This window comes from Dermacentor andersoni, chromosome 3, assembly GCF_023375885.2.
Source record: "Dermacentor andersoni chromosome 3, qqDerAnde1_hic_scaffold, whole genome shotgun sequence".
In the NCBI taxonomy this organism is placed as follows: domain Eukaryota; kingdom Metazoa; phylum Arthropoda; class Arachnida; order Ixodida; family Ixodidae; genus Dermacentor; species Dermacentor andersoni.
This window is the reverse complement of record NC_092816.1, coordinates 18498665-18516119: the sequence shown is the minus strand read 5'-3', so window position 1 is coordinate 18516119 and position 17455 is coordinate 18498665. Positions and strand designations below refer to the sequence as shown.

Sequence of the window (17455 nt, the reverse complement as noted above, 5' to 3'; positions counted from 1 at the left end):
TGACGTCTCAGGTCTGAACCCATTGACACGCGTATAGATTGTTTTCGGTGAAGGTTTCCACAGTCAATCTGTTAAAATGTTATCGCTCAGGGCAAGACGCGCCTTTATATATCGGAAATTTCTCAAACGTTATCGCTGGTTCGATCCGTTGTCTGTTGTGACTGAACCTTGCGTAATGAGATTGTATGCAACGCGAATTGTGTATAGTGCTTTCTCGAAGGCACGCGGGCACCAGCTCTTATCTGGGACCGTCGACGAGTCATGCATAGCGTCCGAAGCGCTTGACCCACAGATCAGATTTAGGCAATCGACGAGTGCACATGTGCTCGCCGTGTTCATTGTGCTGAGATCAGGCTGAGATTTAGTTTTTTTGCTGGCCACAGGTTCGCCCAATACAGTTGGTTCCGTGACTTGCGTTGTGCCCCTGTCGTCGTTCAGAATCACTGCAACGGCGACATTATATACTGCTATACGAGTGGAGCATTACATTTTTGCGGTGATCGGCCACAGCGCACCGCCGTTTGCGCTAATGACCAATACATATCACGTCCGGTATGGAAACACGACAAATGTACTCATATATCACGTTATTTGACGTAATTATATGGGCCGAGGTCAGGTCCGCTACAACAATGTGCGAATCAACGAGCGAAAGGCCCGAGATCCGCTCGAACCGATGGCATGAGCAGAAGAAGCTTTTTTTTTTTTCTGACCTTGCAGCTCGCAGCACAAGGCACGAAACACACGCGCCGAAGCGCATCATACACAGAAGGCGGCCGAGGAGGATGAAGGTGGCTGCTAGAGCTTACAGGTATGTCACCACTGCCTTGCTCATAATCAGATCGTATAGTCTTGGCACGTATGGCCCATAATTTATTTCAGAATGGTTTATCAGATCTTCCTTTACATCCGCACGCGCGACCGACCGTCAAATTGATGATATAATATATGACTAGATGTTCATTAGAAAGCGATGCAGATAAAAAAAAAACGCACTGCGAAACACGCGGAGTGAGAAATTTCTAAATGCACTACCTGCGCGTGGCTCCCAATAAATGCTTGCATATAGTTTATGACGCGCGCACGCGTCGTAGCTTCGTACAGGCATCATTTGCACAGGCACGTATTTCTGAATCAACCGATCCTGATCCCGATCACGGCGGCCGCATTCTAATGGGAACGGAACGCGAAAAACGCTCACCTCACCATTTATTGTTTGCATGTTAAAGATCCCCAGGTGGTCAAAATTAATCCGGACCCCTCCACTACGGCGTCCCTCATAATCAGATCGTGCTCTTGGCACGTAAACCCCATAATCTAACTTTATAATCACTGTGCGCTTAATTCTTAAAACAGTTGCGCCCTCTAGAGTGTATATTTGTCCCACAACAATAGTCGTCATCTTCCTTGCTTGCGTTTCCTTTCTTCAAATCGCTGCGCTCGCTACTTTCTTGTCGAGAATGCTATGTCACGCTGATAACGCGCATGCCGTTCGTGACTTGGAAGTACCGGGCTCGCGGCGTTAAAGAAAGTAAATGCGAGCAAGACAGAGAATGATTATTGTTGTGGGACAAGATATGCGCCAAAGGATGTTAACTTGTTTAGGGGCGCTGTTCCTTTAGTTCCGTATTCGCGACCGACCAACAAGTTTTCGAAACGTCTCCGTTCACCGCGCGCGCGCGCACACACACACACACACACACACACACACACACACACACACACACACACACGCACACACACACACACACACACACGCACACGCACGCACGCACGCACGCACACGCACGCACGCACACGCACGCACACACACACACGCACACGCACGCACACACACACACGCACACACACGCGCACGCAACGCACGCACACACACACACGCACACACACGCACACGCACGCACGCACGCACACACACGCACATATATATATATATATATACACCTTCGCGCAACATTCCGCCACCGTTCGTGTGATGGATGCGGACTTTATTGGAAGCATTGGCCCCACCGGTGCAAGAACAACGGTGTGCCGATAAGCGTGACGAGGTTTTATTATTACCCGCTAATTCGTATCCAAATTGTAGGGTTTATAACGTCTCGAAACTGCACAGTGGGACGTGCTAATGCTGCGGGGCTCTGGATTCGTTTCCATCGCGTGGCGTCCTTCGAATACGCACCAAAAGACGCACGAGCGTCTTTTGTGTTCCGCCGCCAACAAAATGCGGTCGCCGCGGCCGGGAGTCGAAGCCGCGACTTCGGCGCTCGGCAGCAGAGCGTCACTGCGCCACCGCGACGCACACGCCGTTCCCATATCGCCGGTCCAATCATCGCGCTCGGTTTCCTCAGCGAGCGAACGAAAGCGCGGCGACCCCCCGCGCGCGTCCACCGGTCAGACGTTCGACGCACCTTGAGGACGTTGAGGAAGTCCGGCCCGCTGTCCGAGGTGAGCGCGAGGTTGAGCAGCGCGAGCCCGTCGAGCCCCGTGCGCTGGAGCCAGCCGAGGGCCAGCGTGGCGGCGCGGGTGCCTCGCGACCAGTCGGTGAACAGGTCGCGGTACGTGTCCGTCACCCGGGCCTCCCACAGGGACACGAGGAAGTGGCAGCCGCCGCCCTCCTCCTGCTCGCGACGCTGGTTGACGAACCGCTGCAGCACTGCGACGACGACGCCAACCCCAGAGACTCTTTGGTTTAAAAATTTATACTTTTCTGTTTACGCTACAACAGCCCTTATTGATTTATTTTTTTCCGCGTAGCTGGCTCCTATGAAGTGGGAAGTAAAGGAACGTGACCCTCAATTAAGGTTTCTGTGCAGCTTCACCACCCAGGGATGCGTCGGCAGACAAATCTCGCGTACACGATCCAATTAGCTTTAAATTCGTAAATATATAAGTTACTCACCGGCGGGTGACCAACTTTCGTGCACCAACTATCATGCAGCAAGATTTATAAATATGCAAATGCCACGTTGCTGGACCGAAGCGAGGTAATGTTTGCCATCACTTGGAGATACTCAGATTATTATTATTTTTGATTCCGCCAAATTACCTGATTAGCCTTAACTAATTATTCAACTTCTCAATCATTATAATCAGATGAAAGTTTCAATGAGAAAATTGCCGAGAAACATACAGCTTTCTGTTACCGAATACGTGCTACATACGAGCGTTTCTCCAATAAGCGTGAAAGAAGCCCACACGTACACGCAATGTCCCTCGAGCGGCCAGTCGCGCGATCGTACTCTCCGTGTTTCGTTTTCTTCATTTAGAAGCAGAATACGCGTTTGGAATTTTAGCATTCGATTAGAAATTTTATTCTATTCCAAGCCCGTATTTTTTTAGTATTCGTATTCGAGCTTCCGCGAATAATGAGGCCTTCGTCAGGTTAAAATCACCGTACACATTCATTTAAATTAAATCTAAATTTTACTGCAATGCTGCAATTAAAATTAGATTAAATTCTCGAATTTTACGCGCCAGCACCACGATTTGATTATGAAGCACGCCGGAATAATTTTGACCACTTGGAATTGTTTAAAGTGCACCCAATATACGGTACACGGGCGCTTTTGCATTTCGCCAGCATTGAAATGCGGCCTCCGTGGCTGAGAGTCGATCCCGCGACCTTCCACTTAGCAGCGCCACGCCATAGCCACTAAGGCACCACGACGGCTGCATTGATACAATAGACAACATGCAAAAGTCTGTAAGCAGGCTTTTCCACGCAGCTACCTTGCCCTAACCAATATTGACGTATTCCCACTTCCCGTTAGCAGATGAGACACGCGTTTTTAAAGATTGAACGGTGCGGTGAATGAACTCCGGCAGGAATAATATCCCCCTCCCGCATGATGACAGTTCAATTACGACTTTAGACCGAAGTCCACCATCTTAGTTTCGTCGAAGTATGTGTGTGGTGAAGCGCACTTGCAGATTTTGCATATCGTCTATTCTCTACTAAATTCGATCGGTTGTGACACGCATATACCGTGTAGCATACCTGCCATTTTTTTCTTAGTTATCGTAGAACGCCTTCTCTTTAGGGCTACTTTACGACTTTCGTGAAGACGCCGACAACTTCGTAATGTTTAAGTATACGAATATTTGCTGTTTGCTTTACTTGAAGCAAATAAAGCAAAGAGAAGGAAGAAGCCAAGGGAAAATACGTTAACTGCCAGTCGGAGGGTTAACGTAGTTGGCCAAGCATACCGGCGCGTCCCTGCTCGGCCGAGTTTGGCCGGATGATCTGCGCCTGCAGGTCGATCACGGCGTTCATGAACACCAGGTGCGTGCACAGGTGCGTCGGGAAGTCTCCCTCGAACGTGTCCGCGAACAGGCACATCAGAGCGCGGCTGCCATTGCCGCTGTCTGGAGAAGGTAGAATTGATTGATTGATTGATTGATTGATTGATTGATTGATTGATTGATTGATTGATTGATTGATTGATTGATTGATTGATTGATTGATTGATTGATTGATTGATTGATTGATTGATTGATTGATTGATTGATTGATTGATTGATTGATTGATTGATTGAAGTGGAGGAGTAAGAAATCGATATGTAGCTCGCCAGAAGTGGCACACATGGAAACGTCGTCAGAGCGTGAAAGAGACATGATATCGCTTTTTTTTTTTTGACGACACTTGCTTGAAATACGACGTCAAATAGAAGTATAAGTGAACAAACAAGTCCTCACACATGGTGTGTAATGGTGACGACCAGTCTCGTGCTTTTGCGTACGCGAGTGTGTGTCTGTGTATTTTTCTTCAATTGCTTTTCATTCGTGGCATTTTTTAGCCATCGTAATTAGCTCTCGCATAAATACGCGTATAGTGTGTCTGTCCCCCGTGGTGATTCAGTGTTCATGATGCATCACTGATGACCGCAGGTTTGACTCACGGTCATGGCAGCCGCATTTTGTTAGAGAGGCAGAGCGCACGAACGCTCGTGTATACCACGCTTCGGGTGCAGGATTCTCACGTGGTCAAAAAGTAATCACGCAGCCTTCCTACGGCGTCCTTCACTTCCGCTCTGTTGCTTTGGGAATCAGTCAATCAATCGATCCATGATAATGTGTTTTCGACGACATTTGTCAATGTCATCAAGCACCATTTCTACGAAGACTGCCTTGGAGAGACCTTCATACCTGCAATTGTCGAAGGCCAAGCGTGCGAGCTTCCATTGGCTTTGGGGCCCGTGCCCGCAGCTCGTCTCAGGCCGCTAGGAACTGCATTATTAGACAGCCGAGTCACGGGACTGGGATCATTTCAAAAGACTTACGAAGACTCTTAGCAACGGAATTGAGGGTTATAACCATTAAAAATAGTTTTTTTTTTTTTTTTGGCAACACGTTATTCACACCGACGGACATTAAGTGTGAGTTATAGTCACTGATTAATCCTGTAAAAGTCAAACACTGTACCAAATTAGAAAATTATAACTTCATCGCGTTTACATATGACCATGAAGATTACATTTGTACAAAAAAGCAACTAGTACAGTAATTAATTAATGATTCAATGGATTACTGTGCTATTAACAAATAACATTTAGCTCTGGCGAAGTAAAAGCGCTATACTACAGGATATGGATTAAGCTTCCCGTACTTAAATCAGATTTTGAGGTAACAACAGAGCGGAGCATAAATAATACTTTGGGCATTACAGCGTTAACTAATCACTAACTTATGATTTGCTAATTAACCAGAAGTATACTTTTGGTCCAATGTAATGAATGCGGAACTGAAGCCGATCTGAAGCCGATCAGTGTTCAAGCGTGTCCGCTTACGGTAGAAATCCTCAGAGTAGCATCAACGTTCAAATATTCCTCCCGAAATTGGCGGTGAAATTTCGAGTGCAATTCACACACGAGGCCTTGCTTGCGGATTGCAGCATAAGCCTACTCGGAGCTTACTTTAAATCTACTTGGAACAGTTGATGACAAGTTAGGAACGCAATGGCAAATACACCACTGTAGGGCTTGTACAATTGCGCTAGCCAGTTGCTTTCGCTTCTTTCAGCGACGTCTAAGTGAGGGCGAACTTACTTCGATATCAAATTGTATCTTGACAACTATGTTCTGGAGCGGGGAGGCACAGGCGGGCCCGTGCCGTGCGGTTTTGTGAGGCGAGCTTGCGCCGGACTCTAAGGATGTCACCGAGTGTAATGTACTTCCTCATAGAGAATTGGGCTACTTTCTGAATTACCAAGTGAGCGCCCGTACACGCAAAAGTGCACGCACTACAGGCTCGGTGAAAAAAAAATTGAATTTTTTCGTAATTTAGACGCACAAACTGAAATTGACAAGTACAGTGGAAAGTTCGCAATGCCAAGTTTAGGCTGCAGCCCCCAATTTCAAGTTACATTCAGAAGTAGCGATATGGACTTGTAGGTACGCCTTGACTAAAGAGAAGTTAAGCGCAGAGAAAGGCGAGGACAGAAAAGATGGCATTTCTGAACCACAGGTCCACCGCAGAAGAAAAAGAAATAAGGCACGGCGAACCAGTGTGTCCGCCGTGCCTTTTTTTGTTTTTCCTGCGGTTAACTTTCTTTTACATTCATAGGCGGAGAAGGAAATCTGCTTTTTCGCGGAATCCATGGTTCGTATGCTTTTGCTCAGGGGAGTACACGTATTTATCGTTGACCAGCTTCATTTTCTGCGATTGCAACACGTGCCCTAACGCAATAAATTGAAGGTTAGTTGGTGAGAATTGTTTAATTAGTTCATCATTGATGTTCACACATTTATATGTTCCTTGATCCCGCGTTTATCAGCTTAGACAGCTTTCATGAGTGCGCACCTGAGGCGAGGACAGCCAAGTCGTCGAACGTTGTCGTCGACTTCGGGCTCCGCCTGTCTGGATCTGGAATGCCAGAGGCACTGCCGTAGTCGTCAACCGCTGAAATTTGGCAAGGACGCTGTAGGCAAACACCGACGCACACAACGGTCTTGGCCAACCAAGCTCTTCACTCACCGTTCCTCTCTGGCTGCAGGATGTCGGCTTTCTCGTAATACTTCGCAGGTTCTATATCTGTCGAGGAGAAATAAAAATTATTTTGGTTTGTCCTTTCGTAACCTTGTTTTTTTTTTATTGGGTAGTTGTAGGCAATGTCCTATTCTACGCCCCAACGACGACTCCCTTTGAGTAATAAAACGAGATCTCTAAGGCTATGCTTTTCCTGGCTACAGGCTCATTCATATTTGAAACAGCGCCAAAAACACGGACAAGGGAGAACACAGGACGAGCGCTGACTCTCAGCGCCCGTCCTGTGTCGTTCCTTGTCCGTGTTTTTGGCGCTGTTTTAAATATGAATGATCCGTACCAACTAGCTCGCACCCAAACCCTTCTGGCTACAGGCGTTGGAAGCTATTGCAGAAGCCTGAAACACGTCATGGACACGATGTGTTGTATATCAGCTGTTCACTTACGAGTTACATTCTGCTAGTTATTCACAACCAAAAGTGAAATAAAGCATACAAGGACTTGCTAGGATTCCTTCTTTCCTTTTTGTACTTGTATCGTTTGTATAATCAGCGCTGAACCAGCGTGCAACGCCAACCACAGGGCCGTAACACACAGCCCAGCGAGCGGAGGATCCAGTTTACAGTAGCACATGCTGCTATGTTGCACCAGGAAATTCACCGTTCATCTTGAGGCGCATGTATCTAGCTTTAAAAAAAATATCTGATATATTTCGTGCCAGAACCCCGATATATGATCATGAGGCACGCCGTAGTGGGTGGACTTTGATGAAAGAATTTTGACCATCTGGGATCTCTTTAACGTGCACCCAATGCACGGTACACGGACGTTTTCGCCCCCATCGAAATGTGGCCGCCGCGGCCGGGATTTGTTCCCGCGACATATGGCTCAGCAGCACAAAGGCAAATCCATTACGCCACCACGGCAGGTATGTATCTAGCTTCGTTCTAGAACATGCCAGAGAACGCTCTAGAACGTTGGAGCGCAGGCGCTCCTCAGAGCCATTGTGTTCATGAGTAGAGCTTGGTTGGACGCATTGGGCTAATGCAAGCGTCTATATAGGCACGTGTCTGTGATCGTTAAATATGTCGCGCCATCTTCGTGACCTCTCTGCCAGACCGAGTGCGCAAGTTTCTTGTTAGACACTCAAAGTGCCGTCGCGCCTCCTGGCAAGCGCTGGGTTTCTATAGGGAATATTGACGTGACGTTCCCCACACCGTAGCTTTCATGGCGTTGCAATTAACAAACTGACCGAGATAGCACTTACGCTGGCTGTGCAACACTATGACAGCCTCGATGATGTCAAAGCACACCCCCTATAGCAGCAGCGCACGCTATCATTTCGTGCATTGCGACTTACCATTGTCAACAGAAGCAGGTCCTGAACAAAAAAAAAAAAAAAAAGGAGAGAGAGATAGGTTGGTATTTGGTTGCCCTTACATTTCGATCCGAATACCTCGCTAAAGTTTACTTGGCGTATATACACCACATAACAAGTCTTTTGCATTTTCGTGGTTAATAAATAGAAAAATTCTCGCTCGGATTGTGACCGGACAAGTGGCGATTTGTCGCCTTCGGATCTAAGTGACAACTTTCGCAGTGCGTTCTCAAATGCAGGAATGCTACGATATTCGCCTACATTTGTTATGCTTTTACTACCAATAGGCGGGCGACAAATCCTGGCTGCTCGAGGAAACGAGCGAGGCAAGTCTCTGCGATGCATCGAGCACAGGTCCGCACACATGGAACACACGCGAGGGAGCATTGCAGCGTTGTTTCGCGGAATGCGCCCAGTACGGTTCAACCAACGTTCGAGCAGTACTTAGTGCAGAAAAAAGCTGGGCAAGTCGAAATTTAGACAACTGAGACTTATGCAGCGCTTCACGGGAGAAAAAGAAACACTGAGAAAAAGTAGTTAAAAAGAATTACCTTGGGATTACCCATCTGAAGCCAAGCTTTCCTAAAGCAGTAAATCAAACGCTATAAATTTACCCGTTTCATTTATGCGTCATTGGGGTAAAGGAAATCGGAGCGCACGCTTGTGGCTTACCCGCACCCATGCTACGCAATGTAACGCACGCGGCAGTCATCTCGAAGAGCCAGTTGGCGTTGGTGTGATAGAAGTAATCGTGTGATTGTGCTTTAATGGCAATGCAGGAAGAAAAATGTATAGTGGTCTTATGGTTAGAGCATCGCGCTGCTGTGCTGGGGAACCGAGGTTCGATCGCAACTTTGGGCGCGTAATTATTATTTTTTTTCATGTGTGTGAGCTACTCGGCGAGACAACAGCAGCAGCCGCGTTTAGGAAAGCCCGGGAGTGTCCCCTCCCCAAAAAAAGTAAATAATAATAGACATTCGCTGTCGAATGACAGGACATGCAGGAAGGACACTGGGGCGCCCTACCTGTTTTGTCGACCAGTGTCCTTTTTCTTCTGTCTTTTCTGTGTTGTTCTACAGCATTTTTTTTTTCCTGAGGTGCTGGAAATGTCGCAGAATGTTCGAGCGTACTGGCGCCGGACGTCTGAAGTTTTGCGAGTTCGAGGCGTTCTGAACATTTTATGGTTCTACCGTTCTTAATTAAAAAAAAAAAACAGCGTTCCCGCTGACAGACTCACCGGCAAAGATGCCGTACTTGTTGATGGCCGTGAGCGTAACGACAATGAGCAGGCCCTGGAAGACGGCGGCCATGGCCACCAGCACTTGGTTGCCGGTGCAAGGCCACGAAAACGAGGCAGGCAGCCGGCCAGCCTGCGACTCGTCCTCCGAGCTGCTCGCCGTGTCCAGCGTCGTCATGGGCATGCTCTCCGAGAAACTGCGCAGCGTCGTGCAAGCAGCACTGTGAGTGCTCGTCGAGATCCGCGTGCACTACTTTTCACTTCTAAAGCAAATCATTTTATTTGGCTCTCCCGCCCGTATTCGTGGTCGTCGGTGGTTGATGGGAGGATTGTGGCCGCCGATGCAAATGCAAAAGCACGTGCTCTTCGCGCAGCCTAGTTGCGGGGCGCGTTCGCCACCGAACGCCGGCTATGCATTGGAGCTTGTGAAGGTTTAGACGCTTGGATGTTGTGATTGAGCGCATGGAATGGACAGCCCTCCTCGTCTGCCTCTCCCCCTTATGCCGGCTGCTGGTGAGGAGGATGGCAGACGCCTCCCATGGCGGTGCTCGCGCCGTTGGAGACAACACGTAAACGGCGACTCGGCTTATAACACTGCTGCAGATGAGCTGATTAATGGATCTGGTCCCTATGCAATTACGCAATGAAACAATAACAAAGTGCTTGGAGCCTCAGAAACCATTCGTTATACAGTTCCCTTCGTTGCAAAAGTCGCGCACCCCACAGCTCACAATAGAATTGGAACAGAATTATTCATACGTTATACAGGTCATTTCGTTGTAAAGGTGTTCGTTGCGGAGGCGGTCGACTGTATGTCTATCTATACAAGCGCGCGACTCCTTTATAAAGCAAATAGCTTTCTAGAAGTGTTCGGCTATTCACTTGGATTAACTGAAGGACTACGAGAGGTAGACCCGACCAGCGGCTCGCAACCATCGTTCTGTGTTCGACTTCCTCTTGGCATTCGCCAGGAATAGCGGCTTCGAACGTACACAGACTGTAGCCCTGTGACCGCGGTCCAGTTTTTCTTCTTCTCCTCTACCCCTTCACTAAAACCGGCTAATGAGCCATCCCAATCTCATTAAACAGCCATTGCAGAAAAGGTGCGGAGCGCAGTAATTAGGAGAGAGAGAGGTAAGATTACAAACGGCGGTCAATCTCCGCCTTGCGTGCGAAGTTCGGAGCGATAGTCGTGTTACACTCTAGCAGTGTCGTGCAGGGTGTGCGGGCATGGCCGTGGTTGCCGGTTGTTCTGTTTTTGAAAGTCCAGATGTTAATAGGGTGAAATGCAATTAAAAAACTGTACAAACTACTATTATGTTCTTTTTTCTTGGGGGAAGGGGGGATTAGAAGGCTTCTGTATTGTAATAAGCGATTTGGCAAGCTCTCGTTTTTAGTAGCATTTGGTGTGTTATTTAAAGTACTTTCCCCTACCCGCGCCATTAGATGCGCCTTTTGGAATGGCCTCGAATCCCAAAACCACTCTATGCATAATTTTCTCGTGTCAGGCATTTCGCGAACATTAAGGTCCAAGTCCTCTGCTGAGGCTTTTCGACTGCATTGCGCGGCGAGCTGAAGCATGCCACTACCCCGGAACGGGACAGGTGGGGCATGCAATTTTTGCTATTGGGGCTTGGTGTACGCGTCAGTCCCTATTACGTTGTAATCAAAAACGAGAAAACATCTAAGTGAACAGTTACGTAGAGACGCTCATACCCAGCGCCACTTGCATGAGTTTGCATCAGACAAGCTTCGTGCAAGAGCGGCGCATGCTCACTGTCTCATATTTTTATTTTAGACTGTGCTGGTCTTCGGCATCGGCCAACAAAAACTGGGTTGACTCGGACTAAGACGGCTTTTGCATTAAATTTATTTTCAGATCTATTCCAATCTAAGCAGCAGATTATTCAAAGACTGCTCAGCTGCCTGAGTGACTCCTCAAGCTATTCGGAAGCGCTAAGTCGCTTTTTCGCAGTTCTTAAGACGATTCGTCAAGATGCCTTCATCATACGGCCGCTTCGGGGCTCTCGCGCAAGCGGCGTTGCTGGACGATGCATCAGCTTGCACTGCCGCAGCCGTACAAGTTTCCAGTTGGTCTCCAACATGGAGACGGCAAAATTCGACGCGAGAAGCAACAATTACGGATTACGGGCTAAACAAACAAAAACATACGATCAAGGAAGTTGCCGTATAATCCGGTGAGGTATACGCAAAGTACCTTTATTTTATAATCAATAATAATTACGTTTCAAAACACATTATTAGTGACGGTCCCCACGCCGGGTGCGTTGCAGCATCACGACATCAGATTTCCTCACCGCAGCTGCACAAACGTCTTGCTGACTTCCAACGTGGAGCCGTAGAAACCAAATAACGAATCACTGAAACTTCTACAAGAGCGTTAAACGACGGGACGCTTAGTCGGCACCCATGTGTAGTCTTTCTCGTCCCACCGTTTGGTGCTCTTCCAAAAGTTTCAATGCACCAAGCTCAATTTTCAACCCTTCTGCAACAAATTTCTGTTTAAAAAATTAACGAGAAACCGACACCGGTTGCTATCCAAAAATCTATTCAGCATGCTTTGGGAGGTGGTTATTTGTGGCCCTATGTTACAATATATGTGTTATGAGTGGCGCTCCCCTTACCACCATGCCTTAACCATGCGCGGGAGCAAACCGGTACTTCGAACGCCACTTCCAGAAGGGCCATTGCCATTTGCGAACACCGTGCAGCGTCTGCGACCGCCTCTGGTCACTACGACCATCGGTGTAGCGTCTCAGCAACAGCGTCTTCAAAAACGCTAGCTGTTGCGATGAAAGATCGAGATAAAATTGCATTTACCAGCGGTACCACCGCGCGGTGCTAACACAGTGCGGAATTGTTACCGTTGTGTTATACAGCATTATCTTCGGGACAGGTCAACGAAAACGATCAGGCACTCACAATAAAAGCGGCTCGTTCCCAAAGAAGACTAAACGCTTCAAAGCAAATTCGTATCTCCCACACACTTCGCGGGTCTTATTCCGGCCGCGACCGCGGGCTAAAGTAAAAAAGAAAAACCGCTCGTGTACTTAAATTTAGGCGCACGCGCGTGAACCTATCCCCAGGTGGTCAAAATGTATTCCGAGCTCTCCCCTACAGCGTTCCTCATAACCCACGGAACAGTATCGGGACGTTAAACCCAACAACTTAGTTGCCATAGCTGCCGCAAAACATGCACTCCTCCTGCAGTCGAGTCAACAGAAAGTAAACAAAGATGCGTGGTTAACGTTAGTTCGCAAACCTTCTTGGACCTTGAACGGAAATCATTATCTGACTTTGATGCAATTATATCGTATGACGCTACGGTATGCAGAATTTAGGCAAAAGCAACGCACCTTTTTTAATACATGGGGTATGGTAAAAAAAAAAAAGAAACGAGTGCCAGGCAAGTGTCGAAGCTATAGCAGACAACGTCGACATACGTGGTGGTTAAAATTATTCAATGATTAGATGTTGATTATATGTACCTATTCTGTCACTTTCTGTCCATTTCTTGTGTTCATTATTCTGATCATATTTCACACGCAATTACATAGGCCTTGTCTTTCGCGTCGACGCATGGTTGACACTTCCAACAGGCCAGTTGAGCCGATCCCGGGTATAGTGCATTCTATGGTGCAATGTAGTAACTTTTCGACAATAATGGCGTTAATTACGCCCGAATCGTTAATTTTACTTACTCTGCCACTCATTGTCTCTTCCTGCGGGCACCGGCGGAGCCGCCTTTAAAGCTATTGCCTCGCGCGGGCCCTTTTTAGTCAAATCGAACCACTCCATATCGCTAAAGTGCGCCGTATGGCGGTTTCACCTCAAGACAATTGTGCCTACGGCAGTGCATCTTTTACAGGCGCATTGTGCAAAGCGGTTAATTTTCGAATATATTGGCTCTAATTAGGCCAGTACCGTTAATTTTACCTACTCTGCGTTTAATTCACGCTTATTGCCTCGTTGAGACTTTCCTTTCGACATCTTTGGCTGCTCGTTATCACACGAAAAGGCCGCTTTTTCTAGAAGTGGTTACAAGATAATGATATCCCAGATACGTCGACCACGTGTGAAGTCAGCCTCACAAAGGTAGGGGAATCAAAACCTTTAAACACCCCCGGTGCTATGAATGTATGCGTGCTATGAATGTACGCGTGCGTGCGTGCGTGCGTGCGTGCGTGCGTGCGTGCGTGCGTGCGTGCGTGCGTGCGTGCGTGTTTATTCGTCCTGCAATGACAGAACGTGTAAACTCGATCAGACTGTACACTCATGTCAACGGCAGGCTAGGTCTGCAGCAGGAACCGATTTTGCCTCCGATATGACAGCAGCATTCTGCGGTCTCGGAGGCACCATTCGTATTCTTGGCTACAACCAGAGCTGGTTGTTAACATACCCCGGCACTACCTTAATCAACCGTTCATCAACCCTATACAAACACACGCCCTGACACTTAGCGCCCAGCCTCCTAAAACATGGAAGGCCTGCGCGCTCTGACCGTAACGCCATCTAGAAAAACCAACGCTCCCCTGAAAGTCACGTTTGCAGTGCAAAAAAAAAGAAGTGTCGCCTGCGTCCCTCATTGAAATGTACCGGCCTTCCCGTGCTTCGTCATAACTCCAGCGCGTAAGCCTTCCGTTATCTAAAAGATGATGTTCGATGCGATATTGAGCTCGTGCAGGTACATTTCTCCCTTTTTCACCGGAAGGTGAAATGGTGCCTCATATATATATATATATATATATATATATATATATATATATATATATATATATATATATATATATATATATATATACCCTCGCGATAACGCATCATCCACAGATCTCTATTCCCCAGACACATGTTAGTCCGGCTATTCTAATATTATAATGCGTACTTCTTTACATTCTTTGTCTCTTTCCTTCACTTTCATTCTTTCCCATCTCAAAAAACTGCAAATTCCTTTTTTTTCCATCGGCTTGTATCCGAAAGCCGTCTAAATGCTTACAATGACGGAGATCTTCCCCGGTCTTTTGGATCAAGGAACTGCCTGTGTCTCGGCTTTTCTTTTTCTATTTTTTTTTCTACCTCTATGACACCTGTTCGCAGTACATTTTCTTTATACGATCCCGCTTTTTATACATTTCAACTGTGCACGTGTCTGTATTTTTTGTATCAAGCTTTCTTTTTCTTTTAGCAGATGCTGTCTCATTTCGCATCCACCAACAACACCTTGGGACAGGCCGGTTTTTCATCACATCATCATTTCCTTCCCTTACGTAAATAAATCATAGGAACGGATACAATTGTCAAGTACACCCCGCCACCTTATAAAAACACCATACTGATATGACAAAATTCTTACTAACACATGTATTCGACGTTAACCTGATTCCTTTCCTCACATTTTTTCATATTCCTAATAATTGGTTTTTACTTCCAAAAGTAGTTTTCGGTCCACAGACCCCTCAATCCCTGCTGAAAATCGCCATATGCGTTCAAATATTCCAAAAGCTTTTCATACGATTCTTACAGAAATTACACAGAATTGATGTGCAATCTATATAACACTGTGATAACTATAAGGAAAGCATATAGAATTATTCGAATTGCATACCGAGGATAGCGAGCAGGAATATATTATTATCGGTTGGCCTTACGCCTTGTTACCTCGGTGGTGTGGGCTTCCTCACCCCTTTATTTATATTTTATTTTAATGCGAAGCATTCTTCGCAAACTTCAGGCGTCCGTCCGTCCGTCCGTCCGTCCGTCCGTCCGTCCGTCCATCCATCCATCCATCCATCCATCCATCCATCCATCCATCCATCCATCCATCCATCCATCCATCCATCCATCCATCCATCCATCCATCCATCCATCCATCCATCCGTCCATCCATCCATCCATCCATCCATCCATCCGTCCATCCATCCATCCATCCATCCATCCATCCATCCCTTCTCGTCGTCACCAGGCCGCTTAATCAATGTTTCAAACATCACTTACAGCGCGTACATAGACAGGGACCAAAAAAACGACGAAGACAAGCGCCGACTATGTACGCGCTGTAAGTGATGTTTGAAACAATGGAATACCAACTAGCCCGTACCCAAACCCCGCTTAATCAAATATCGAGGCGTGCTCTTGCCTGGTGCACAAGATCTCCGAGTACGACAACGCTCATAGAATTCCACTACGGCAGCGTCATCACGGCTCGTCCAAGGTACAGTGTACTAGCACACTGTATCCAAGGTGAGTAGCTGCACTACGTCGCTCGTCCGAATGGCTATAAAAGGACACGGGCTTCAGGTTGTGCTACAGTATCGCCGTCAAGTCGCCCATTTGTGTCCTCCGAGTGATAACACGTGCTGCCGTCAGTGAGCGCTTAGTTTCTGCGCTTCTTTCCCATCTCGCACCTCCGTACCGCTCGGTCACACCAATTCGGTCATTGGTAGAAATTGAGCAATCGTCGTTACCATCTGTCGTCTTGCTGCTCTCGTCACATTGCACTCACGTCGCACACATAAATACTGAATTTACATAAACACGTTCGTTAACCTGGAAACGCTTTGTAAAACCCCAAACAATGCTGCATAGCCAGCTGTCTGCAAAATGCTACGCATAATGTTGATTCACACAGTGCGTGGGATCTGCGCATTCTTTTTTTATTTTTTTATTTTTTTACATGGGAAACTCTAACACTGCCTACCGTACGGGCACTAGGCTCTACTCGCGTGCCTCGAAATAAACATGGCGCTGCAATGCTAAACAACGATGTCGACACAAACGGACTGGAGCGCTGATACAGTGCACTTGAATATTTTGTAGGCCTGCGTATGAGGGCTACAGGAATAGCGTTAAGAAAGCTTGTGCTCAATGCCATCGAGCTGAATAAAGGATTTACTGCCCTATGAGAAGCCTGGTTTCAGTGGGGGAGGGATCAAGATGTGGTGGCTCACCAAGGCACAAAGGTGATAACGCTACGGTTATCGCGATAAAGCTTAAACCTATAGGGAGCGAGCAGCCTATACACCAAGGTAAGCACAGTGCACGAACTCACAGGTTGTGATCGGTGTCGTCCAGGCCAAGACTTAGGATGCTGCTGTCTCCGTCGAATATGCCGAAGGCCGACGTGTTCTCTCCGAAATCTCCTGTAGTAAGGGTGCACGGAAAATGCGAAAGGCTTCCTGCTGTACCCGCACGCGCTATACTGTACGTTATACGCTCTCAATGGTAAGGGCGTGTCGCTTTGACACGTGTCACTTCGCCAAGTTTTCGTCAGGAGGGAGCGCTTGATTTAGCTCAAAAAATACAACATGCTGTTTTATGCGTTCCAAAGCCCACAAATTACCTAAGTAGGAAAAAAACGTCACTTTGCTTCTAGCATTGGCATAGGAGGAGCAAAATACAGCAGACGACAGGTTTAATAAGTGTTGCGACAGCTCTGAGCACAAACAACTGCACACACAGCAAACAACGAAGCAGCAAAGACACTCCAACTGTTTAGAAGTACATGTTGCTGGGCTAGTCGGTTCATATTGCTAAGTAGACCATAAGTATGGTCGCTTGGCGCAAACAAGGAAAGATGGGAGGGAACAAGGGGAGCGCTCCCCTTGTTCCCTCCCGTCTTCGTTTGCTCCAAGCGACTATATTTATGGTCTACTCAACCCCAACTGTCACCACCTGAGAGTTGCAACTCGGAGCAAGAATATCTTGCAGGGGTTTATCATGAGAAAATACGGGGAAGGCGGGAGATGGAAATTCAAGACGATGAGCAAGACGAGAACAAGTTGAAAGCAGAAGCCAACGTTTCGACAAGTGGACTTGTCTTCTTCAAGGGGTTTATCATGCC

General features: G+C 47.3%; 1 protein-coding gene across 1 annotated transcript in view; it reads right to left on the bottom strand.

The window, feature by feature from the left end:
• Positions 1–16825, bottom strand: part of LOC126520770 (uncharacterized) — a 54989-nt gene extending 38164 nt beyond the window's left edge. Inside the window, exons 1-7 of the mRNA XM_055065543.2 lie at positions 16664–16825; positions 9598–9794; positions 6974–7030; positions 6800–6898; positions 5147–5227; positions 4207–4365; positions 2409–2653 (exon numbers count right to left, since the gene is read on the bottom strand). Coding sequence (XP_054921518.1) covers positions 2409–2653; positions 4207–4365; positions 5147–5227; positions 6800–6898; positions 6974–7030; positions 9598–9781 — 825 coding nt within the window. The 5' untranslated portion in view covers positions 9782–9794; positions 16664–16825. The remainder of the gene's footprint in view (positions 1–2408; positions 2654–4206; positions 4366–5146; positions 5228–6799; positions 6899–6973; positions 7031–9597; positions 9795–16663) is intronic.
• Between the last annotated feature and the right edge of the window lie 630 nt (positions 16826–17455).